The 24,155-nt window shown below is 58.8% G+C and overlaps 1 protein-coding gene across 4 annotated transcripts in view; it reads right to left on the bottom strand.

Moving 5' to 3' along the window:
* Positions 1-7,934: 7,934 nt before the first annotated feature.
* The window catches only part of IQGAP3 (IQ motif containing GTPase activating protein 3), a 35,177-nt gene continuing 18,956 nt past the window's right edge, over positions 7,935-24,155 (bottom strand). For 2 of the 4 annotated variants that reach the window (XM_019807682.2, XM_019807684.2), the window contains 20 exons: positions 23,981-24,151; positions 21,145-21,228; positions 20,917-20,988; positions 20,748-20,817; positions 19,244-19,452; positions 18,503-18,655; positions 18,132-18,295; positions 17,619-17,843; positions 16,702-16,842; positions 15,870-15,954; positions 15,240-15,472; positions 14,847-14,979; positions 14,648-14,750; positions 13,955-14,081; positions 12,997-13,084; positions 12,101-12,313; positions 11,311-11,477; positions 10,926-11,030; positions 10,449-10,557; positions 7,935-9,578 (listed from right to left, as the gene is read on the bottom strand). In XM_019807682.2, the coding sequence (XP_019663241.1) occupies positions 9,465-9,578; positions 10,449-10,557; positions 10,926-11,030; positions 11,311-11,477; positions 12,101-12,313; positions 12,997-13,084; positions 13,955-14,081; positions 14,648-14,750; positions 14,847-14,979; positions 15,240-15,472; positions 15,870-15,954; positions 16,702-16,842; positions 17,619-17,843; positions 18,132-18,295; positions 18,503-18,655; positions 19,244-19,452; positions 20,748-20,817; positions 20,917-20,988; positions 21,145-21,228; positions 23,981-24,151 (2,766 nt within the window). In that variant the 3' untranslated portion in view covers positions 7,935-9,464. Of the gene's footprint in view, positions 9,579-10,448; positions 10,558-10,925; positions 11,098-11,310; positions 11,478-12,100; positions 12,314-12,996; positions 13,085-13,954; positions 14,082-14,647; positions 14,751-14,846; positions 14,980-15,239; positions 15,473-15,869; positions 15,955-16,701; positions 16,843-17,618; positions 17,844-18,131; positions 18,296-18,502; positions 18,656-19,243; positions 19,453-20,747; positions 20,818-20,916; positions 20,989-21,144; positions 21,229-23,980; positions 24,152-24,155 lie in introns of all 4 variants that reach the window. The other 2 variants (XM_019807683.2, XR_004627453.1) reach the window with 2 other exon arrangements.

Raw genomic sequence — 24,155 nt, 5'->3', positions numbered from 1 at the left:
CCATTTCTGCCCCTGCCCCCAAGGAAAGCATTATTTGTTCATTTAACAAACGTTTCTTTCTTTCTTTTTTTTAAAGATTTTATTTATTTATTTGAGAAAGAGAGCATGAGAACAGGGAGGGTCAGAGGGAGAAGCAGACCCCCCACTGAGCAGGGAGCCTGATGCAGGACTTGATCCCAGGACTCCAGGATCATGACCTGGGCTGAAGGCAGATGCTTAACCAGCTGAGCCCCCCAGGCGCCCCTTAACAAACATTTCTTGAACAGCTGCTGCATGTTAGTTGAACAGCTATAGTCAGAACCTGTTGTAAATAGATCTGAGTCGGGGGGCGCCTGGGTGGCACAGCGGTTAAGCTTCTGCCTTCGGCTCAGGGCGTGATCCCAGCGTTATGAGATCGAGCCCCACATCAGGCTCCTCCGCTGTGAGCCTGCTTCTTCCTCTCCCACTCCCCCTGCTTGTGTTCCCTCTCTCGCTGGCTGTCTCTCTCTCTGTCGAATAAATAAATAAAATCTTAAAAAAAAAATAGATCTGAGTCAGCTCTGAGGGACATCTCTGGTAGCTCCATCCATGGCCTCGATCCGTTTTCACACTTTCATGTGGAAAGAGAAAAGGCAGCCCTGTCAAGGAGGTGGCAACATGGTGTGAAAAGACTTCAATGTATTGGATAAAAATGGGGGCGCCCGGCTGACTCGGTCGCCAGAGCGTGTGACTCTTGATCTCAGGGTTGTGGGTTCGAGCCCACCTTGGGTGTACAGGTTACTTAAAAATAAAATCTTAAAAAATATATGTATTACATAAAAATAGTGAAGTTCAGCTTCCCTCTTGCAATCATGTATTGTTACGTAATAAACCACCTTAAAGCTGAGTGGCTCCAGGGGCGCCTGGGTGGCTCCGCTGGTGATCCGTCCACTTGGGATTTCGGCTTAGGTGGTGGTCTGAGGGGCGTGAGAAGGAGCCCGTGTCAGGCTCTGCGCTCAGCGGGGAGTCTGCTGGAGGTTCTCTCTCTCCCTCTGCCCCACCCCTCTGTCTCTAAAATGAATACATAAATCTAAAAAAACCCACTTATGGCTCAAAACAGCAATAACAACAGGATGATTCTGCCTGTGGTTCTGGGCCTGGCTGAGCTCAGCAGGGCGGCTCACCCCCAGGGCCCCTCGTGCGGCAGGAGGCCCCGCAGAGGCTTCCTCACCTGGCCAGGTGTCCGCGGGCGCATCGGCGGCCAGTGCCGCAAGGACACCGATACCTGACTTCCCCACAAGACCGGGGCGTCCTCACCGCCTGGCAGCGGGCTTCTGAGAACAGACGCCCCACCAGCACCAGACGGAAGCCCCAGCATTGTTTAGGATGTCGCTATAGAAGTCCTGTAACCTCGCTGTCACTAATTATCGACCTGCCCAGATTCGGGGGCAGGGAGACATCCTCGTCACCTCTCAATGGCAGGAATGCCGCTGTCGCGATAAGAGCACGGGGAAGGGGGACAGTGCTCTGTCCGTCTTAGAGAATACAGTGTGCTACATGCTACATTCATTAACCATCAAATCAATTAGAACTAAACAACAATGCGTGTATTTTTCAAATTAACTGTCGGCTCATTTCACGTGGTAGAAGCCGTCTCCTTCTGTATCAGGCCAGGAGCTAAGCTGTGGGGATGGGCACCCCCGAACCTCAGAGCAAGAGTCTCAGTACGGGGGGCACCCCGCTGCCACAGTCAGAAGAGCGCGCCACTCGATCTCAGGGTCATGAGTTTGAGCCCCATGTTGGGTGTAGAGATTACTAAAAATAAATAGATCAAGTTAAAAAACAAAGTCTCAGTGCCGGACTGGGGCTGTCTGTCCAAGCTGCTACCAGCTCAGGACGGGTTAGTAGGGGAAACTCTGCTGCACAGAGGAGCCCGAGACCAGGGCTGACGGAGTCTCTGCCAGCCCCTCGCTGAGGCTCCCTCGGGAACAGACACCACAGCAGGGACAGGAAGACTAGGGAACCACCGACGGGATTTTTGTTGCCCGAGCCTGGACGCAACATGCTGCGCTCATACTCAGTTCCCTTGGCCCGACTAGGCCCACCCGACTGCAAGGGCATTTGGTGAGCGTTGGCCAGCCTCTGCCCCATCTTGTTGGGCACCTAGAAGGCCGTGCACGGGGTGCCCTTCCACCTTACCCGCCACACCTTTCTCCAGAGAGCCACATGGCTTCCCACTTCCCCTCCTTCCAGGTCAGGGCTGGGATGTCTTTTCCTTGGGGAAGCCTCTCCTGGTCACACTGTTGAAAATTGCAGCCCGTCCCTCCTTCCTCTCCTTCACCCCCACTGTCCCTGATCCCACTCTCCTTTCTCCCCAGCACGTATTGCTTCCGACACAGTGAAGTATCCGTCTTCGCCTGCCCCTGTCCATGCCAGGAGGGCACGGGTCCATGTCTGCCTCGCTTCCTGATGGATCCCAGCCCCTGAGATAGGGACCGGCACGTGGAGGGCCCTTGGGGAGTATTTGTCGAGGGGCGCCTGGGGGGCTCAGTCGGTGAGGCATCTGCCTTCAGCTCAGATCGTGATCCCAGGGTCCCGCATCGGGCTCCCGGCTCAGCAAGGAGCCTGCTTCTCCCCGCTCCCCTCCTCCTGCTCGTGCTCTCTCTTTCTCTCTCTCTCCCTCTCTCTCTCAAATAAATAAATAAAATCTTTAAAAAAAATTAAAAAGAAATATTTGTCAAAGGACTGAATTTTTAAAAATACTTGCTACTGGCAAGGTTGTGGTAAGCCTAGCGCTTTCGTGCCCTTCTAACGGGACTATGAATCCGAGCAATACAGTTTTAAATAAGCTTTTAATTTTGGAATAGTTTCACGTTTATGGAAAAGTCGCAACACAGTACAGGGAGTTCCCGTGAACCGCTACCCAGCTTCCCTCAGGTTAACCCTGGCGTTTCTGTGGTATGTTTGTCAAAACTAAGAAACCAGTGTTAACATATTCTTATTAACTCAAGCCCGGACTTGATTCCAAGTCCCCAGTTTTCTGTGGATGTCCTGTCCTCCTGTCCCAGCGTCCCAGCCAGGCTACCACACTGGGATCAGCAGGCCATACTTTTTTGTTTTATTTTATTTTATTATTTTTATTTATTTATTTACTTATTTATAAAGATTTTATTTATTTGAAAGAGAGACACAGAGAGAGCACAAGCAGGGGGAGCAGCAGGCAGAGGGAGAAGCAGGCTCCCCGCTGAGCAGGGAGCCCGATGTGGGACTCGATCCCAGGACCCCGGGATCATGACTTGAGCCGAAGGAGACGTCCCACCAACTGAGGCAACTAGGCGTCCTCCCCCCACCCCCAAGCCATACTTTTTAAATGTGTGTGTTCCTTGTGGAGAAAGGAGTCCCCTTCTGCTGCCCTGGCAGAAAGGCCGTGGTGGGGGTGGGGTCGCAAGGCCCAGCCTGGGCAGATTTGTGCTGATCTCCAGGAGTCAAGCTGGGCTTCTTTCTGGACCCTGGAACCCTGGATGTCTGGCCTCAGGTGTGTACCCCTTTCTCTCCCTTCTTGTGCCCTCTTTCTGTTAATTGGAACAGATTTTCTGGACACTAGGCCACATGTATAAAGATCCTTTATAAAGCACACACCCTTTGATGCAGCCACTTCCCTTTTAGAAATAGAGCCCAAGGAAATACAGACAGATTTATGTACAAGGACGGATCAGGAAGTAATCTCTAAGCAACAAAGCGCGGGGCTCAGGAACGTCAGCGAATGGAGAGCTGTTGGGGGGTGCTGCGTGGCATTCAGGTTTGTCAGGAGTGGGGTGACCTGACCTGGGGGCGATGACAGGCTGACCCCTCTGGGGATCCCAGTGCCAGAAGCTGGTGGCCATCTCTGCAGGGTGCTGTGAGTGGGTGACTCAGCCCCCACTGGCTTCCCTTCCTGGGTGCCGCGCTCAGAAGTCAAGTTCCCACGGCCCAGGGGAAGGAAGTCTGAGCGTCCGCTCTGGAGTCCTGAGCCCACGGTCCTGGGCGGTGGGAGGCGGATCTGCTAACCATCAGCCCCACAGTTGTGTGGAGGGAGGGGGGATCGATTCCCCAGAGGAAGAGACCCAGAGAGAACAACGCCAGCAGGCGAGCGCCACAAAGGGTTGGTCACACAGCATTCTTCTATCAAAACATAAACCAACTAGATTTTTTTCTTTTTTTTAAAGTAAGTTCTATGCCCAACTTGGGGCTTAAACTCACAACCCTGAGATCAAGAGTCGCCTCTCTACCAACTGAGCCAGCCGGGTGCCCCTGAAATATCCCATTTAACATGGGAAAGTGTTTAAAACGTAAATGTAAATAAACAGGTTATGGAATAAGATACATACCATGATTCTAATTACAAATATTGTTGGAAGAAAAGACATCAGAATGTTACGAGTGGTTACCATTTTGTAATGGTATCATGATTTATTCTTACCCCTTTTTTTGCTTTATAAATATTTCCCAAGCTTTCTACAATGAATATATAATTGAGAGGAAAAACCCAATAATTTTTTAAAAGTTCACGCTCTTTGGGGCTCCCGGCTGGCTCCATCGGGAGAGCATGTGACTCTTGATCTCAGGGTTGTGAGTTTGAGCCCCACATTGGTGTAGAGATGACTTAAATAAATAAACTTTAAAAAAAAAGGAAAGAAAAGTTCCTGCTTGTTGATCTAGTTATTTTTGTTTGTTCTAGCGTTCTATTCTAAGGTGGTAAGTTAGAACTAGAAGGTTCTCGGACACAGATGGCCGTTACAGACTTTCATAGTGCAAGTGGAAAGCAGCCGCTTGGCGTTGCGGGGATGTTAATGGCATTAAATATACGGGCTCCATTATAGATGTGAAGGTTGTTGAAGAAATTTTAAAGACATGAAAAATTGTTTTTCATGGCGGAAGGAATACAGAACCCAGAACTGAGCAGACAGCATGACCCGCGACCCCTCGGCGCTCCAGAGCGGACCGCCTGTGCTGACAGCCGCCGGGAGCAAGTTTCCGCCATGTGACCGACTGATCTGCAGATACGCAGATGTCTGAATGGGGCCCACGCCCAGCGTGGGGCTCGAGCTCACCACCCCGGGATCAAGAGTCACCCGCTCCTCGCACTGAGCCAGCCAGGCGCCCCCTGGACTGATATTTTTGTGAAACGCCACAAAAATGAGTTACTAGAGAAATGAAATGAGAAAGACCTATCACATACGAACTCGATCTTTAATTTTTAGAATCGGGGGTCAGATCCCTGCACGCTGGCTCAGGCTTCCGTTTCCCCAGGCATCTGCCAGCGGCCGGCCCCAGCGTGGGGACCAGGGGCCCACCACGCCTCGTGGCCTCACACCTCGGTCTGGAGCCCGCATGCTTCCCTTTCCCCGAGAGCGACAGGCTCACGGGAATAACGGCGCAGAAAGAGCTGCCCCCTCGTTCCTGCGCCCCAAAGGTGACGCCTGCCACGGTTCTCGTGTGTCATTCCCAACACACAGTGTGGACCGCTTTTCACACCAGCACACTCCCACCTCGCTCTCTTTCCCACGGGCCGCGTGAGTCCCCGTCGTGGGCCGCTCTCCTGAGACCATCGCTGCCGCACACAGTCCCACAGCACGCGCTCCACAGCGCTCTGCGCCCGGCCACCCACCCGCCTGGGAAGCCCTCCTCGCTGCGTGTGTGCACCCACGGTTTGAAAACTAACAGCTTGCTTTCTTCTTTTTTTAAAAAAGATTTTATTTACTTATTTTAGAGAGAATGAGAGATCGAGAGAGGGAGATCGAGAGAGAGAGCGCGAGCGCAGGACGCGGAGGGGTGGAGGGGGAGGGAGAAGCAGACTCCTGCGGGCTCAGGACACTGGGATCATGACCCGAGCTGAAGGCAGACGATTAACCAGCAGCACCCAGGCCCCCAAAGCAACCACTTTCTTGAAACGTAACTTGCGTGCCATAACATTCACCCTTTTAAGGTACAGAGTGGAGTGGTTTTACTGTGCTCAGAGCTGTGCGGCCATCACTGTATTACAGAACATTCCCACCGCCCCGAAGCGAAACCCCACACCCACACACTGTCACTCTATTCTCCCTCTTCCCCAGACCCTGTCGACCACTAATCTACTTTCTGTTCCCATGGATTTGCCTATCCTGGAGGTCCGTATAAATGGAATCACACACACATGACGTTGTGGGTCTGACCTGCATGTTGCATGCTTTCAAGTTTCCTCCGTGTTGTCGCACACGTCCTGCTGCACCCCTTTCCGTGACTGAACGGTATCCCACTGGTATGGGTCCACCACCATTTGTCGACCTGTCCATCAGCTGGTGCACATGTGTGTACAGACTTTTGTGCGGACATATGCTTCCAATTTTCTGGGATATACACCTGGGAGAGGAAGTGCTGGCTCATTGTTTTAATGTCTTGAGGAAATGCCGAATTGTTTTCCCAAGTGGCTCCACCATTTTACAACCGCCTGGCAAATACAAGTTATAATCTCCACATCCTCACCGACCCTTGTTATTACCGGTTTTACTTTAGCCATCCTACTGGGGGATGAAGCGGTTATTAAAACCTAATTTGCATTTTGCTAATAACTAATGAAGTTGGGCATCTTTTCATGTGCTTATTAGCTATTTGTATGTCTTTTTTTGAGCAATGGCCATTAAAATTCTTTGCCCATTTAATTGGGCTGCCTTTTTGAGTTGTAAGAGCTCTTTATACATTCCAGAAGCAAGTCCCTTATAAGATGGATAATTTGCAAGTATCTTCTCCCTTTCTGCAGGTTTTTAAAATTTCCTTGAAGGTGTCCTTTGAAGCATAAGTTTTTAAATTAGATGGGGTCCACTTTATCTAGTTTTTGCTGTTTGTGTCTCTGGTGTCCTCAGAAACCATTGCCTGATCGAAGTCATGAAAATTTAGGTTTTCTTGTAAGAGTGTTATAAGTTTGGGCTCTTACATTTTGGTCTATGATCTGTTTCAGTGTTTGTATATGGTGCGAGGTAGGGGTCCAGCTTCATTCTTCCCTATGTGGATATTCAGTTGTCCCAACACACATTTGGTAGAAAGACCACTCTTACCCCATTGAATGGTCTTGGCAACCTGCACATACATTTTTGTTGTCAATTGTCCTCCAAAGAGATCGCACTTCCCTCCAGAGGAGCTGAATGCCCGTGTCTGATTGGCCGCTGACGGTTAGGAAGACCCTGATGAATGGTCGCTCATCAGGGACCATCAGTAGGGTTGAGCAGTGGGCTTGAGAGAGAGTGGCATGAGGGTGTGGGCTGAAGGAACTGGAAATGTTTGTCTCAGAAAAGACAAAAATGTGGGGGAATATCAACTCAGACGGGGTGGGCCTAAGTTTAAGGCCCTGCTCTGCCCCTCACTGTGGTGGCCTTGGTCGGTCACCCAAACCTCGGGGTCTCAGTTACAAAGGAGAGGCGGCTTGGCCTCGTGGGGTTGCGGTGAGGGTAAGTGCACATAAACACCCCAGCCACAACAGGCCCTCAAGGACAGTAGCTACTGTGACATTTCAGTACGCGGTGTACGTGGCTGAGACCGTGCGATCACCGGTCAGCGTCACAGAGAGACGGTGCTGGAGCCTTTTGGTGAGTGTGAGATTTCCAGTGATGACCGATCATGTGTAGAAACCTGGATGCACAACGTGTCACTGTCACCCAGAGCACGGCGGAACTTGGAGTCTGCTGTGACATGTCACGGGAAGGAGAGGATGTGACAGCAAGACAGATCCGAGTGACAGCAGGGTGCACCAGGCAAACTTGGGGGTGCCCACTAGGGGCTTCTCAGGAGTTCAGAGGTCAGGGCAGGTGTCTCTGTACCGTCCCCTCCTCCCCAGACTTCGTCCTGTTCCCTGAGAGCAAGGAGGAAAGGAGGGGGCTTTTGTCACGGAAAGGGCATTTTTTCTTTTTTTAAAGAGTTTATTTATTTATTTGACAGAGAGAGAGACAGCCAGCGAGAGAGGGAACACAAGCAGGGGGAGTGGGAGAGGAAGAAGCAGGCTCATAGCAGAGGAGCCTGATGTGGGGCTCGATCCCAGAACGCCGGGATCACGTCCTGGCTTAACAACTGCACCCCCCAGGCGCCCCAGAAAGGGGGTTTTGATCAGAGTGCAGAAGCTATGGTACAGTAAGGAGCAGCGGCAAGAGCACCTCTGGTGTCGCCTGGCCGGGGAGGGGAAGCACCTGCTGGAAATGAGGGCAGGGCAGGGCGGGCGGAACTCAGACTGGGTTCTCCTCTCGGCTTTAGTCTTCGGAGTGCGGCCACTGTGCATCGAAACCTAAATTCCTTCCTCGTCTCTGTCCCCTGGGGGAGTGGACACAGGCGGACAGGCCACATCTCGGGAAGCATTGAGCGCAGGCAGGCAGAGTGGCCCATGTGGGAGGCAGGCGGGCGCGGGGGCTGCAGGGAGGACACCCCTGCGTGCTCAGGGAGCAGCTGTCCCAGAACTTGGGGGCCTGCTCTGCACAAAATGAAGGGTTAACAGCAGAGGTGGGGTGATAGCTGCTTTTATTCAAATGCCATCAGGGGCAGAGGGACAGGAAGTCGGGTGGATGTGGGGACAAGAATGCACAAGGACTGAAACTGCGCAGAAGACAGCCGACTCTCAGGCCGGAGTCCGGAGAGGGAGAGACGCTCCCTGTACCATAGGAAGTGGACCGACTGAATCTTCAGTGCGCAGGGGGCCCTTCCTGGTCCTGACCCAAGGCACCTGACGCACACGCCGTGAGGCGCTGGCAGGACTGTTAGTGTGATTATGGGAAACGACAACTCTGAGCTCAAGAAGGTAAAAGGATGAAGGTAAAAGGATGAAAGCCGCAGAGTGATGCACGGTGCGTGCTGGGGGAGAATAAATACCCGAGGGGCCCACGGACCAAACAGACCATCCGCAAGGCAATGAGATCTGAGGCTGACGGGGTCATTCCGACCAAGCTGCCACCAAGGCCAGCACTGCTGCCCGTCCTGGGAGCGAGGGCAGGGGCTGGAGGGCGTGTGGCGTCTCAGCAGCACAGCGGCCCGAGGACAGCGGGGCCAGAGCACCCACTGCCCTTGAAGCGGAAGGAAGGAGAGGGCGCCTGGCCCTGGCTTGGGCGTGTGCAGGGAGAAGGGAGGCGGAGGGAAGTCGCCCGTGCAGCACGTGTCATGCTGGGGTGACCACTGGAGGGCAGCAGCAGAAACGAGAGCACCAGCCTTCCCTGCCAAAGGGCAGGCCCCCGCTTCATGCCCTACTGGTGGGAGATGGGGGAGGTGGGGTGGTGGTGATGGGGAGGGGTGGGGTGGTGGTGGTGGTGGTTCTTAGCCACACAGCCAGACTCTGGGGCGAGGCTCCCATTAGCTGGACACCCTATCTGTGGCCAGGTGGGCAAGCTCTTCCGAGCTGGCGGAGGGGAGGGACTCCCCGTCCTGCACCCTGGAGGGTCCGCAGGGAAGCACGGAGTGGCGAGTATGGAGACAAGCAGCCAGCAGGGTAGGAGGGCCTCAGGAGCCCACTGCCTCCGTCACTGCCGCAGAAGTTTCTTGTTGAGGAGGAAGATGAGAAGGTTGACGTTGACCTTGGCCTTGTTGAAGAGTTTCATTATGGCTACACCTTCGTACTGGAGTTGCAGGAGGTCCTAGGGAGAGGGCAGGGGCGGGCAGGGGTGAGGGCTCCTGGCGGCGGCCCAGCCGGTCTCCAGAACGCTCTCACCCTGGAGCCTCACGCACTCATCCAGTGGCACTGGCCACTGAGACCCCACTTCACAGAGGAGGATGCCAAAGCCAAGAGAGGACGGTGACTTAACCAAATGTCAACTCAAGCACAAGGAGGACTTGAAATCTGTTTTCTTGTCCAAAAGGCCGAAGAGCAGAACAAAAAAATTGGGGTTTAAAATCATTACTTCCCGGGTCGCCTGGGTGGCTCAGTTGGTTAAGTGTCTGCCTTGGGCTCAGGTCATGATCTCTGGGCCCTGGGCTTGAGCCCCACGTCGGGTTCCCTGCTCGGTGGGGAGCCTGCATCTCCCTCTCCCTCTGCCCCCTCCCCCCTCCCCCCGCTGATGCATGTGCATGCGCGCTCTCTCTTCTCTCAAATAAATAAAATCTTAACAAACAAAACCCACTGTTTCCTGAACGCTGGCCTGTTTTAGGCCAGCTTCTTCTGCATCAGCCTCAGAGCCTGTAAAATTGGGGGACCGCCGTGGGGCCATGTGCAGGGCACACGGAGAAGCGTGCACAGTCAAGGGCACGGGCTGGGGCTTTGAGTGCTGGTCCGGCTCTGACATCACCAGCCCTCGGCGCGGCCTGCCGCTTGGCACTGGGGTCTGTGTCAGAGACTGGGGATGGAGGGGCTTGGGCTGGGAGACCTCTGTTCAGGAACAGAGGATACTGACTGGGTGGAGAGTGGAGCTGGTGTCCCCTGAGGCCTAGGGAAGGGACGCGGGCCTACCGTGCTCGGGTCAGCACCCGGGCCCCGTAGGCGGCTTGCGGGCCCACGGAAGGCCCCTCACCTGGTAGTGAAGCTGAAACCGCTCCATGTCCACACCCAGGAACTTGGCGTTTACTTCGAACTTTCCTGCCTCGTCTCCAGGGGTGATGTCAAAGATCACGTTTCTGAAGCTGTCAGGGACAGGATTTGAAATGGGGACTCGGTGCCACCTTCCAGGACCCAGCCCTGTTCCTCCACTTCCTGAGGCTCGGCCAGACAGCACTGTGGGTCACTGAGCCCAGAATTACCCTCGGCGCGCCCGCGGCCATGGCAGTCTGTCTTGCCTGCTCACCACGCCGCGTACCTGCCATCTACCCACCCTTATCAGCTGTCCACTGCTCCAGGAGGTGTCCCAGCGTCTCCCGCCGTGGGCTGTCTCGGACTGTGCCGGGCCACGTGCACTGGCCTCAGCTTTCTGCCTGGAGGCGTCCTGTCTCCCCAGCATCCCCACGGCCCCTCCTCCCTCCTCACGCTGGCACAGCAGGGGCATGACACATACTGAGAGGTGGGAAGATGGTCAATCTCCACCAGGACACCCTTCTCCAGGAGCTGGGCGGCCGTGTAACGGAGCGACGGCTGCTTCTTCCCTTTCCCAGAACTCCTGCTTCAGAAAGGCCGCAGAGAATTCATCTAAGAACGTCTTCAACACCAAACACACTAGGCCTCCGTGTCTACAGGAAGGGAATCAGAGCCCGAGGACCCTCCCTGGTGGAGGACAAGGGCTGCACCCGAGCCTGAGGCTCCGTGAGAGGCTGGAAGGCCACGCTCAGACAGGGGCCGCGCTGTCCTGGGACGGGTCCCTTTCAAAGCTGGTGGAGTGGGGCAAAAGTCCCACGGGTGGGGCTGAGAGGTCCCAGGGAGCCTTGGAAATGCGTGGCACCTACCTGGAGCGGGGGCCCAGGTGGCCCAGGCAGGTCCGGATGTACTGGCTATAGTAGTCGTCCTGCTCCTGGTAGAAGGCCGTCTTGGCGTCCAGGCCCTGGAGCGTGGCCTGCAGCTTGCCCAGCTCTGCCTTCCGCCGCTGCCGCTGCCTGCGCTGGTTGAGGATGTCCTGGGGTCGGGGGACCAAGGCAAGGGTGAGCTGGCCCCTCTGACAGGAGAGCCTCAGACCCTAAGCAAGCCCGCGCACGCCCAGAGAGCGTCTTCAGGAAAAGCAGGAAGAGGCCGATTTCACAGCTGCTTCTCCTGGGAGAAGGACAAGCTCAAGGACTCCATCCCCAACCCTCAAGGGACCCTGTCGGGGCCTGGCCTGCACTGAGGAGTAACTGTCTCAAGGTTCCTTGTTCTTTAGGAAGAGAATTGCAAGAACAGGCCCCTACCTGAGACCTTCCCTCCAGAAAGGACCCTGTGGAGGCCTGTTGGCTTCCTCCCGCTGGTGACAATTTTGGGTGGACAATTGCCAGGGAGAGGCCTGCCTTCGAGGTCCCTGTGTGCCCACCCCTGCCCCGCCCTGCTGACACACCCGCCCCCAGCCTGCCGTGCACCCCCCCAACACCTGTCTGTGCATCCACACCCACGTGGGCCTCCAGAGTCCTGCCTCCACACCCCACCGCGCGCACACCCGCACATGCCCCCACCCGCCCGCCTGTGCACCCATGCCCACCCCCCAGAGCCACACCCCCACTCCCCACACTCCTGTGCGCATGCCCACGGATGCCATCCCGGGGTCGCTACCTTGGCCAGTCCGTCCACCAGCGCCTGGTAGCCGTCGCAGGCATTGACCAGCCCCAGGCCCTCCAGCCGGCGCAGGTTCCGCAGGACGCGCCGTCGCTTGTCTGCCAGTGGCAGGAGGGCGTGCGCAGTCAGCGAGCGGTGCCGGCGCAGGGGCTCCGGGGTCTGGCTCTCGCAGGCCTGGCGCTGGCACATCAGCCGCTTATGGGCCGCTTCCTGGGGGACAGAGGAGCTGGCGGGATGGAGCAGGCTCTGCCATTCTGCTCCGCCTCCACCCCGTCCCCAGGGCGGACCCCAGGTTTGGGGGTGGGGGTGGGGCCAGGCGAAGCGGGTGACTCAGGGAAGAACAGCATCACAGACATAGAGGGGCCTGTGGGTCAGCACAGGGGGACCTGGTTGGAAGCCACAGCACAAAGCCTTGTGGTCGCACGATGGCAGCCACCTGCCAGGGTCAGGGGGAGTTCCTCTCCTTTGTCCTGTGTTTAGGGACAAGCCTCTACCTGCCGGCTGTCCTCACCTTTTCCCTGGGAAGCCCTGGTGGCTTAGTCCTTCCCGCTGCTGGCCCAACGGGACCTCCACCCACTCACTACTTTCTCCTGCCTCCAGGCCTCCCGGGCTGCTCCCCAGCCGGGTGCCAGACCTCCAGCCTCTCCATGGCAGCTGCGCAGACTGCTGCTCGGCTGCCCGCAGTGCCCAGCACGGTCATCCCAGGCTGGGTCCCTGCAGAGCTCACACTTGTTGGGGGGGGGCAGGGATGCAGGTGGAGCCCCAGGGTTGTTTCCGGTGAGCACAGCTGTCTGCTTGTGGCGGGCTGTGGGTGGGGCCAGGGGAAGGAACGGGCAATGCTGGTAGGCTGGGGGGATGCACACACTGGACTGGTGAGCAACCCGGCCACGCACCTGCTCTCTGGATGTGGGGAGGGATAGTATCTCCTCCAGGGAGTCCCCAGGCTGGAACTGCATGATGTCGGCCAGCATCTGCTTGGTGCTGCAGGAGGAGGGGAGGCATAGGGAAGGGTCTGGATTATGGGGCTGGCCAGGAGCTGAGAGAGAGTGGACCCTGCCCTGCGTCATGGCTGCCAGGGATGCTTGGGAGGTCTGGAGAGTGAGCAAGGAAGGAGACGCCAAGGTGGGCTGAGGGATCTCAGTGTGCATGCACCGTGCTGCCTCACCCCTGCCCTCCACCGACAGTCCCACAGGCTGTCGTCAGAGTCCTTGGGCTGAAGGACGCGCTTCCTCCTCTGGGAGACCTTCCCCAGCTCCAACATCCCTTCTGCTGACAGCCACCTTCCTCCTGGTGGCTCTGGCTGTGTTCTCATCTGGCCCCACCCTGCTAGAAGGCCTTCAGTGGCAAGGCAAAGCTGACCACCTGGCTCACTGGTTTACTGGGTAAATGCGTGAGGGGAGGGGGCTGCCCTAATGGCGTGGGATAGAGGTGGCAGCTTGGCTCCTCTTCTGCCCAGATGGCTGGCCAGGCCTGCTGGGTGCCCCCCTTACTCTCCTAGAATGGGGGATGGGAAGCTCCAGGCCCCTCTCGTGACCATTACTTCCAGCAGGCCACTTACCCCACGTGTCTCTTGACCACAAAACAGGGAAACGATCCCCAACCTCGCAGTTGTCGCTCAGGTCAAAAGGTAACACGTGAAAAGGCATTTGGTAAACAGCGCGACAACACACCAAGACCAGGTGCTACCAACGTCCCCAGTCTCCCCCAGCCGTCAGCCGAAGCACAGAGCAAAGGCCGAGGGGAACACAGAGGCCCGGCGAGGGCCGTGCCAGTGAGGCCGCAGGGAGAGCTGCCCGCAGGACAGGAAGACAGTGGAGGGGCCGAGTCACCGGCCGAGGCTGCCTCACCCACCTCAGAAGCAGGCTCTGGGCACTGGTGTCCCCGGCGTCCGTCTCCAGCCCTTCAAACTTGTTGGCGAGCGTCAAGGACACCTCCAGCTTGCTCAGGTCTGGGCTCCCAGCTGCAGCCATGCCCTCCCCTGAGATGGGGCGCGGGATGAGACCAGCATGCACCGCCGTGCCCGGACAGCCATGCTAACTGCCTGCTCCGCGCACCCCCGTGCCAGGAGACGCGGTCCACACTGCCCGCGGCGGCACCCTGGCCCTCGGCCCTCAGCACCAAAGGGAGGGCTGTTGCCCAGAGCTCAGCCTCTGTGCAACACCCTCAGCCCAGGGGCCTGGAGCGCTCGGCTCCCAATCTGTCACCACCCCCACCCTGACCTTCCGCCCCTGGGCCACTCCTCTCGTTCGGTAGCTCCTGGCAGAGAAACCCTTAGCAACTCAAAACAGACCCGCATCCATCCACATCTCTCTCACGCAATTCGATCGACCACTCACACGATGGCACTGGGTCCCCCTACTGTCTGTCCGCTTTCCTCCCATCAGTCCATGTGCACGTGTCCCTCTTAGGACCGGGGGAAGAGAGGACAGGCACGTGCAGACTGGCTTCCTAGCACACGTCCCCCCCTTGACAAGACTCCAGACAGGATGCACTCGCCTGCCTGCCGTCCTCCCTGCAGGCCCCCCGGCCCAGCACCGCACGCACCGATGAGGTCGGGGATGGTGGGCAGCTCCCCGAGGTCCTCCAGGAGCTCGTGCAGGGGGTCACCGTGGTCGGGGGCGACCCAGTCCTGGTGCTCCAGCAGCAGCTGCGGGTCAGAGCACAGCGGTGGATGCAGGTCCGAGTGGGGCCTTCCTCCGAGCGCCAGCCCCCCAACCCAGCGTCCCCCGGCGGCACCCCTCACCCTGTGCATGTTGACTAGCTCCCCGACGGTGATGTACACCACGGGCTTGGCCACAGACACCATGTCCGAGTACTCGTCCATCGCAAAGCGCTCTTCTGGCTCCGGGACCTGGCAGGCTCGGCACAGGAACCTCCTATCTCCAGAGGAGGGTGTGGGAGGGGTGGGGTGGGCAGCACCCCCACATGTTCTGTTCCCGACAGGCCCCCCCCGCCCCGCCCCTCCAGGTCCCCTCCAGCCCACTGGGTAGTCCTTCCAACAATCCACCCTCTGGCTCGGTAACTACGCGCTTCACCTCCGTGCAGTGCTTCCCCAAGGACTCCAGAGAGGGAGGCGGGGCATGACAGAAGGCAAGGGGGAGAGGGGACAGGAGGGACAGGGTGCCGGGACCCAGACCTGAACTTGAGGTGTGTCTCCTCCAGGTAGTCATTCAAGACCTGCAGGTGCTGGCTCTCCCCAGAGAAGGCCTTGCCTGTGGCAGCATGCTGCAGGACCTGAGCCACAGCCCCGAGCGCGTGGCGCTGGGAGGTGGCCAGGGCGCCACCCGCTGCCACGGCCACGATGTCGAAGGCGTCGGGGGCCACGATGGCTGGGTTCAGGAAGCGGTAGTACAGGAGGTTCCCGACCACCTGAGCATAGAGAACACCATCCCAGAAGCGCCCTGGGGTCCACCTTGGCGCCCCGCCCTGCTCCCCAACTCTCGCGGCTAGAGGGGACCACCTGGGCCAACCCCATCATCTCACACAAAGCACCCGCTCAAGGCCACACCGCACACCGTGAGCAGGAGCCGGGACGGGAACCCAGATGTCCTGACAAGTGCAGGGCTGTCCGCCCTGTTTGCTCACGGCCCAGCTGCCTTTGCACCTGCCAGCAGAAGGCCTGCTGGTGAGCCGGCGCGGGGACGATCGTCCCACTAGGCATTTCGCAGCACAGGGTTTTCTATCCTTTTGTCTCAGTCCGGGGGTTCACAGGCACCAGGACGACAAAGGAGAGCTCTGGAGTCTGGGGAGGGCAGACGGCACTTGCCTTGTAGACCTCGTTCTCCGAGGCATCAGGGAACTTCTCTGCCAAAGCGGTCTTCAGAACCTTGGCCACATACCGCATCCCATACCTGGGGACAAAGCGTGTGTGCACTGTGGTCCCGCCATCCCCCCCAGAGCTCAGCGCACATGACTGCTGCCTGCTGACTTGCCTGGGCGTGGCGCACTGGCCCCCGCTATCCACAGCCAGCTCCCTGCCGCCCCTCGGGTCAGCACCGGGGGCCAGGCCCTGCCACCCGCTAAGCTGGCATGCAGCCTTCGGCCTGGTCTGAGGGCCTCGGCTTTGCCTCTCTCCAGTGTCCCCTGGGGACACCCCAGCGCCCAGGATTTGGCCTGCCTTCCCCCACAAAGGCACCTTCAGTGTGTCCCCTGGGCATGTCCCAGGACGGCCTGGGAGGCTCTGAGGAGGCCAACCTTGTCTGTCATCACAGAGCACACGGGAGGGGCGGGGTGGGGCTGGAGGCAGGACCCGAGGAGAACCAGAGACCCGAGTAGGAGGTGCAGTCCCGCCTCTACCATAAACCAGATGGCGGCTTACGCGACGCCCTCCCCTGCGGGTCTGCCCCCCACTCTGGAAATCGGAGGCAGGGGATCTTGCCCTCTCTCTAGCTCAGGGTTTTTATGAGAATCTAGTGAGATGATGTCTGTGGAAGTAGCGCTGAATGGTACCGTGACAGTCAGGCGTGCTAGACTTTATTATCACGATTCCTACTGTGGACGTGCCACCTACTAATGCCATCTCCTTCCCCCTCCTAGGGCTCAGCGACTCAAGGTTACGGCTGCTGGGGGCCCGGCTGGGGCAGGGCTGACACACGTACGGAATCTGGTCCACAGAGGACATGATGGCCACGAGGAACTTGTCGGTCATGGCGAGGAGGCTGCGGAGCGAGATGTCCAGGCGTCTCTGGACCTCGGGGTGGCTCAAGGCCTGCTCTGGGGTGACATCATAGGGGAGGTGGCTGTGGACAGAGAGTCAAGGTATCAGCCAGGGCCCCTCCCATGGCCTCCCCTCCCCAAAGCCCCAGCCCCTGAACTCTTCACCTAACAACAGGACCCCGCCACACACACGTATACGTGTGCACACACTAGGGCAGCCCCGCGTGCTCGAGGGGACCAGGCCAGAACGTAAGAAAGGACTCAGAGGGAACGGAGAAACGTGGGTGGACAGTGAAGAAAGAGCTGCAGGGCCCACGGCGAGCGGGTGAGTGTGGGACAGATGGACAAGCTGCAGTCCGTAGAGGACTCCTCAGGGGAACAGGAGGCCACAGCTATCCTGTGTCTTTGGCCGTTGGGGCGATCGGGAAGATGAGGTATAAGCCCGTTGCCACGGGAGAAGCCACCAGCAGTGGCTGCTCCTCGGGGGCCCTGCATCTTGAGCAACGCCCCGTCTACAGGGCCAACCCAGCTCTCGCTGCCCTATCGGTCTATTCATCTGGAAATCTGAGTATTTGGCTATCCCCTATCAATAAGGAGTCCATAACCCAACTCCGGGCCAATCGGACGCATCATCTGCAAGCAGGACACGGCAATTAAACACATCAGCACACTCATCTGTGTTCGTCCTGTGTCGAGCACACTAGGTCCGTGTTAAATACCAGAGGGGGTCGAAAAGGCTACTTCATTTCATCCGATAGGGCCGCTGGCGGGTCTGATCGGTCAGCGCGCTCGCTGGTGCGCTACGGGGAGGGGCGGCGAGCACGCCCGTCCAAGGGTGCTCTCCCTCCGCCGCTCTCACCTGCGCTGTCCGGTCTGGGCCTCGCTCTGGTTGACCCAGCTCCTGTAGAGGTGAACGGGGTCTGTGCGGACGCTCAGCGTCTTGTCCTCCAGCACATCCCGGATGACTCTGCCCAGGATCTCCCGCAGGGCGCTCTGGCCCCGCCCGTTCCGGTAGAATCTCACCACCAGCCTCACCACCGTGGGGCTGCCGGTCACCATGTCCTGGGGCCGCTCCACCTTTGACCTATGGTTCAAGAGGTCACGGAAGTGCCTCTGTGTAGGACAAAGAGCTGCTTTTCCTTCTTGAGATCTCGGCCTCAAAGGCTGCTCTGGGATGGCCCCTCTGCAGGCAGGTCCCCGACCTCAGCCTGTGCTAACCCTCCACGCTGTCCTCGGGTCACCGGGCGCTCCGCGGGAGGCTGAGAGAAGAGGTCTCCGACTCCCTCCACCCTCCGCAAATTCACCCCGGGTGAGGCGCCCACGGAGCCATCCCAGCCTGCTCCCTCCCCTCCCCTGCAGGTGGGAAACCTACCTGACCTCCTCCTGGAGCGCGGTCTTGAACAGCTGGAGCAGCAGGTAGGCCCCGCGGCAGTCGGAGGCGTAGTTGTACAGGCTGAAGACCACGGGCTCCACGAACCTGCTGGTCTCATTCTGTGGCATGTGAAAGATCAGCCTGGCCAGGTAGGTCGGTTGAGTCTGCAAGCAACGGGGGAGCGGGAATGGCTGACGAGGCGCCTCGAGGACTAGCAATCGAATAAAGAAAGGCTCTCCTGCCAGAAGCTTCCTCGGAGGATGAACAGGAGGGGGCAGTCTGCCTGTCTGGGGTCACGGCATCAGGGTGGGGGAAAGGACACCGTGCAGGGAGAGAAAGGCCTCGAGGGGCTGCCGGGGTCCCCTGCTCACCTGGAGCAGGTAGAAGAGGTGTTGGTAAGCTTCTAGCTTCTGCCTTTTCTCTTTGCTCAGCGACTTCAGTCCCTTCTGCTTGTCCAGAACCATCATGCCCGACAGCTGCTCCTTGTTCTTCTTGGTCAGCTTCTTGAAGTGGGAGACCACTTCCTGCAGGCGGGGGGGCAGGCCAGCACTGGTCAGAGCTATGGTCAGAATCGGCACCTCAAAGAGCCGTGGCTTTCTGCCGTGTGAGGCCTTCACGGCGTGAGCGAGAGATGAATGGTTCTAGGGTGCGCAGGGCCCCCCACCCCAGCCACCCCGACACTCCGTCGGGCTCCTCCACTCTCACAGGGGCAGTCCCCACAGAGAACTGGGCTGCCGGGCCCTGACGTCGTGGCCGTCTTCTGAGCGGGAGCTGTCCCTCCTCCCCATCGCTGCATGTCTGCCTGCTCGTTCGCCGTCTGGGGAGCCTTTGTACCTACCCCTACGCTGGCCCAGCAAGGGGCGCACTCTAACTCTCCCTGCTCCCCAAGATTACACGGGCAGCTGGTACCCACCGCGAGGAAGCAGCAGAGGCTGCTCCACATTTCACATCCAGGCTTCCGTCACCTGTCACCTGCCCCCACAGATCTCCGAAGGGCAGGGGACTGCTGGAGCAAGGACCTGATCCAGATGGTACGGTCCGGACAGGTGGCGGACGGCCAGCCCCGCCTCCCCAGGAGCGGCCGGACGTGGCAGCAGCGGGCGGCCCCTCACCTGCAGGGTGATCCGGTTCTTTACCAGCAGGCCGATCTTGATGTCCATGAGGTTGAGGTCCTGCTGCAGCTGCTGATTGGACCGGATCTTCCGGACCACCTCTTCCTGGAGCTTCAGCAGCTCGGCCTCAGCCAGGAAGTCCTCCTGGCTTTGATTCAAGAGGTGGGCAAATCTGCATACCACGCGGAGAGGAGGATGCGGTGCGTGGACTGGTGGGAAGGGAAGAAGCGTCAGGACTAGCCATGCACTCCCAGAGGCTTCCTCACCAGCTCCCTGCCTGTTATCAGCCCTTGGTCCCCAACCTGCTTGAGGCCAACAGGCCCCCAACACCCAGCCCTTTTCTAACTGGTTCTGCTTGTGGCCAGGGGGGCAGCAAGCTGCCTCAAGCCAGTCCTGTCCCTAGCTCCCCCAGGTGATAGCCAGGTATGATGGAAGAGGGGTCCTTCCCTTGCTCGCCCCCAACTGGGGCCCATGGCAGGGACTGCCTGCCGCCAGGTCAGAGCCCTAGCTCCCTCTGGTGAACCCCTACTCCAATTTGCTGCTCGGATTGGCTCAGTGCCCGCAGTCAGAGAAGGACCAGTGGCACCCCTGTGGGCAGGACAGGCGCAGAGCGGTAAAGGACATGTGGCCAGTGCCATGCATCCTTCTTGAAGCCCAGGAGTGTCACCTCAGGCCTGGAAGGGAAAGGGCCCTCATCTCCCAGAACCCAAGGACTGGAGGCCAACTTAGAAATGGACCCTGGGTCCACATCACAAAGACGAGGACCTCCAAGGCTGGGCTTCTGTCTTTAAGAACAGGACAAGAGCGCCCCAAAAGGACTTGAGTGAGGCTTTAGATGTGCACCCCACTGAGGGGACCAAGGGGCAGGACAAGGGAGCGCCGTCCGGTGCTGGCACTCAGGTCCCAGCCCCGTACAAGGCTTCATGCACAGGTTCCATGGAGGGCCAGAGCTGGGGGAGCTCTGGGCCACATGAGAAGGCAAAGTGCAAGGAGGCGGGGACTCTAGGAGGAGAAGACCCTTCCCTTGTTTGCTCTGGTGGCAGCAAGAGGGAGATAATGGGAGCCTGGGACAGCAAGCGCCTCCTGAGAGGAGACTTCCCTGCGACCAGGCTGTTTCTGGGGCGGCGGGGGCTTTGGCTACAGCCCTACTCGATGACGTTCCTGCACAGACATCTCGTACAATCTTGTTCCCTGCTGTGCGGCCCCGGGAGGGATATCTAGGGGAGTTCCTGTCTCTCCCTCCAGACGGGGAGATCCCCAAAGGCAGAGCACATGTCCTCACTCCCACACGCGCCCTGGGTCCGGAGACATGCTCAAGGTTGGGGCATCAGCTGTCGCTGAGGAAGGGGCTCAAGGACAGACAAATTCTCCAAAGCCCAATTTGTAAGCCATGGGGTGACATGACTTCTGCCCCACTGACTCTCAAAAGCCACGCACTCGCACAGACAGAGGGGGCAGCGAGGGCAGTTTACCCACGGCGAAGAGAGGGGGCCAGGCCTCGTACCTAACATCCTGTAGTCATCCCGGGCCTTCTGGGCGCGGAAAAACGCCTGGATCTTCACAACGGACTCAACCTGCCATGAACGCAGGTGGGGAAAGGCTTGCTGGCTGCCCTCGCCTGGGTCTCCTGGGTGAAGGCTGGGCATGGGGACAGGGCAGCAGGGTACACTCACATTCTTTTGGAAGTATCCCAGACGTCTCTGGTATCGCCTCCGAGCTGCCCACATCCGGGCCCAGGCCTGGATCTGAGGATACACGCCACCTCAGAGCTGCGGACTTTGGCGCCAGGCTTCGGAGCCCGGCCAGGACCTGGGCCAGTCCAGCCATCTCCAGAGGTGGCGAGGTGAGAGGACAGAGGGCCCTTCAGCAGACAGGAGCCCCTCCCCAGTGGTGGCAGCTACCTTGATTACAGCATCCGAGTTTGCTCTGAAATACCGCCGCCGCTCCAGGTACGCCTTCCGCTGCCTGTAACCCCGCCAGTGAGCCTGTGCGTCAGGACAGGAAAGGGGGCAGACCCGCTGGTCCCCGCTGGCCCGAGAGGCCGTCCAGGGCCATGGGAAGTCTGGGGGAGGCCGGAGGGGGAGGCGGAGGGGAAACCAGCCCTGTTCTCAGAGAACGTCTACCCTCACGGGGAGGCCAGACATCCGCACCAGTCAAGCACACCCTCCCTGGTCCCAGCACGCACGCATGCACACACAAACACACACGCATGCGATCAACCCCACACACCCAGGCTAGCCAGCCCCTCCCCACGGAAACCCAACTGTAAGACCCAAGCTGTGAAAACATTACCAACGTCTACGCCAACCTCACCCCACACACCGTGCCCCCCTAGAAGCACTCACACGCGGCTTGGGGAGGCACACAGGGCACGGACGGGAGGCGTGAGCAGGCGCAGAGCTACGCAGCCCACCTCTGCCGATGCCACGTGGGCCGTAGGCCACGGAGGCTCCCCTAGCTCACACCCGTTTGCCAAGCCAGCACTGCACTCCTGCCTCCACCGCCCTGCCCTCCCCGGCCCTGACTGGTCTGCCGTGAGGGGCTGGCATGACCGCCTCCTCTGTAAACCACACACTCTCTGGTCTCTAAAACATAAATCCGGCGGCTCCCTTCCCCTTAGGGCCTCTCCCCTCTCACGGCAAGCTTGTGCGAGATCAGTTTTCCTTAAGAACCACCTGGACTAGGTCTCTCAGCCCCAGAGTTTCCAGAAGTTCTCAACCACCTGACCCCACACAACTCTCCAGTGGTTCCTTCCAGTGACTCCAGCCGCTTCAGACAGGGTACTTCCTTCTAAACATGCGTGGTGAGGCTCTGGCCCCAACCCTTGTTTATGCCCCATACCCTGACCCCTGGAACCCCTCCTGTCTTTCAGGGCCCCCGTGACACCTCTCCTGGGCACTCAGGCCCTGAACAATCCTCCAGCATGGACACTGACGCGGGCTGGTGTGTTCAGAGCATCCCCTTTCGACCAACTGTCCTCCCAGCCCTTCCTAAAGCCAGCTCTGCGGGCAGGTTCCACCCCCATGGCAGACCCCGCCGCTCTGTTAGGACAGGATGTGAAAGAGGCAGCGTGCCCCGGGATGGCAGCTTGTCCACCCTAGAGCCTGGAGGCCAGGAAGCCCCCCCACCCCTGCCCGAGCCTTTCCTCAGCACTGCTTCTTCTCCTCCAGCTGCGGCTGTCCCTCTTGGCTGCTGTGGTGAAGAGCAGAGGGGCCCCCTCTCGGCTCCTCCCCCGCCTGCCTACCCACAGCTCCCCCTTAGAGAAGGTGCCTCCCAGTCTGGACTGGCGGACTGGCCGGAAGTCAGGACCTGACCTTCAGGCTCTGCCAGGCTCAGAGCTTCCGGAAGCCCCATTTCTGACTCTTACTTCCCTACAGCTAGAGGACAGGTGCCCTGAGGCTCTGGGCCACCGCTCCTTTCCCTGTCTCCTAGGACCCAGGCCAGAGCCTGCACAGCTCCAGTGTTGCTGGCACACGTGCCCTCCGACCCCGTCCCCTCTCCTGTCACTGTGGCTTTTTATTACTTTAGTTTGTGTGTGAAATTCCAGTCCAGGCTCAGGAGGGAGGAATCCCCATGATCAGACCACTAAATGCTAATTGCTAAGGTTCTATACTGAGTTCTGGGATTAGTGCCCTGCAATTTAACACATTCTAATGGCTGCCACCCACGGACGGCTCACCGCACTCAGGGCCCATGTACTTTCCCGCTGAGCCCGCACGATCCACACACAAAGGGAGGACTGTCGTTCCCCACGAATAAGAAATGGTGCTGGAGAGGGCTTAGGAGAGGTGCCCAAGGTCGTATGACCCAGAAGTGGGAGGGCCAGGAGGCAAACTCCAGCCTCTGACTCTAAAGCCTGAGCCCCCAGTCACTACCCTGTGCGTGCTGGCTCATATTCATGGGCCATGTCCCCGCCCCACCCGCGCACTGTCCTCCCACCCCCAGGCTCTGGGGGCTGCCTTCACGTCCCCGCCATCACAGCATCCAACGTCGGCTGTGCTCCAGGTCCTGCCAGGGGACCTGTGGTCACTCATCTGTCCCATCCATCTCTGCCCTTGCCCTAGCCCAGGGGGCACCTCTGCAGCCTGGGCATACAGACGTTTAGTCAATAACGGACCCTCTCACTGCACACAGCTCCGTGCAACCCGCAGGTCACATCTACCTGGGGAGGCCTCTGTTTGCTCAACTCCCATCTTCCCTGGCTTGTAAAGCTGGCGGGCCTGAGCCCATCTTCCTAGTTAGTCGTAGGTCCTGCCCGTCGACCACACTGGACCAGCCACAGGGCTAGCTGGAGAGAAGACAGGAGCTCTTCCCCTCGGAGCTGGTCCACCCTTTCCTGTTTACCCACCTCGGGAGGTCCTCATGTCTGGACCCCGACGGCTTACTAAATCTCACTCCCACCTACCTGCAGGGAGGCGACAAAGCCGCTCTTGCCCTGGGGATGGCGATGGTGACGACAGTGAGCACCTGCCAGCCAGGCACTGTTCAGATGCCCTCACGACACCCCTACACAGAGATGCTACGACGTTCCCATGCCCATCCCGCAGGTGGGGAAACCGGCCGAGAGTAAGCACCTGTCGGGGCCACACGGCTACCTGTGGCCGGGATTCAAACCCGGGCACTCCAGGCTCTAGATGGCATTCTCGAACCCCTCTACTCAGCAAAAGCAAGCAAGAAGGACACCCCGAAGCCCAGCTATGCCCGGCCCTGACGGCTTCAAAGGCCAGAGCCCACCACCTGGATCTTGATGACCGCCGGCAGCCAGGTCCTCAGAAAGTGCGAGCGCTCCGCAAACTTCTGCCGGACCAGGAAGCCGCGCAGGCGGGCCTGGAGCTGGATGACAAAGCCGACGTTGGCCTTCCAGAGCTGCTGGCGGTCGTGGGCAGTGGTGACCTTGGTGACAGCTGACTGC

Source organism: Ailuropoda melanoleuca, chromosome 8, assembly GCF_002007445.2.
Source record: "Ailuropoda melanoleuca isolate Jingjing chromosome 8, ASM200744v2, whole genome shotgun sequence".
Taxonomy (NCBI): domain Eukaryota; kingdom Metazoa; phylum Chordata; class Mammalia; order Carnivora; family Ursidae; genus Ailuropoda; species Ailuropoda melanoleuca.
This window is presented reverse-complemented; position numbering and strand designations above follow the sequence as displayed.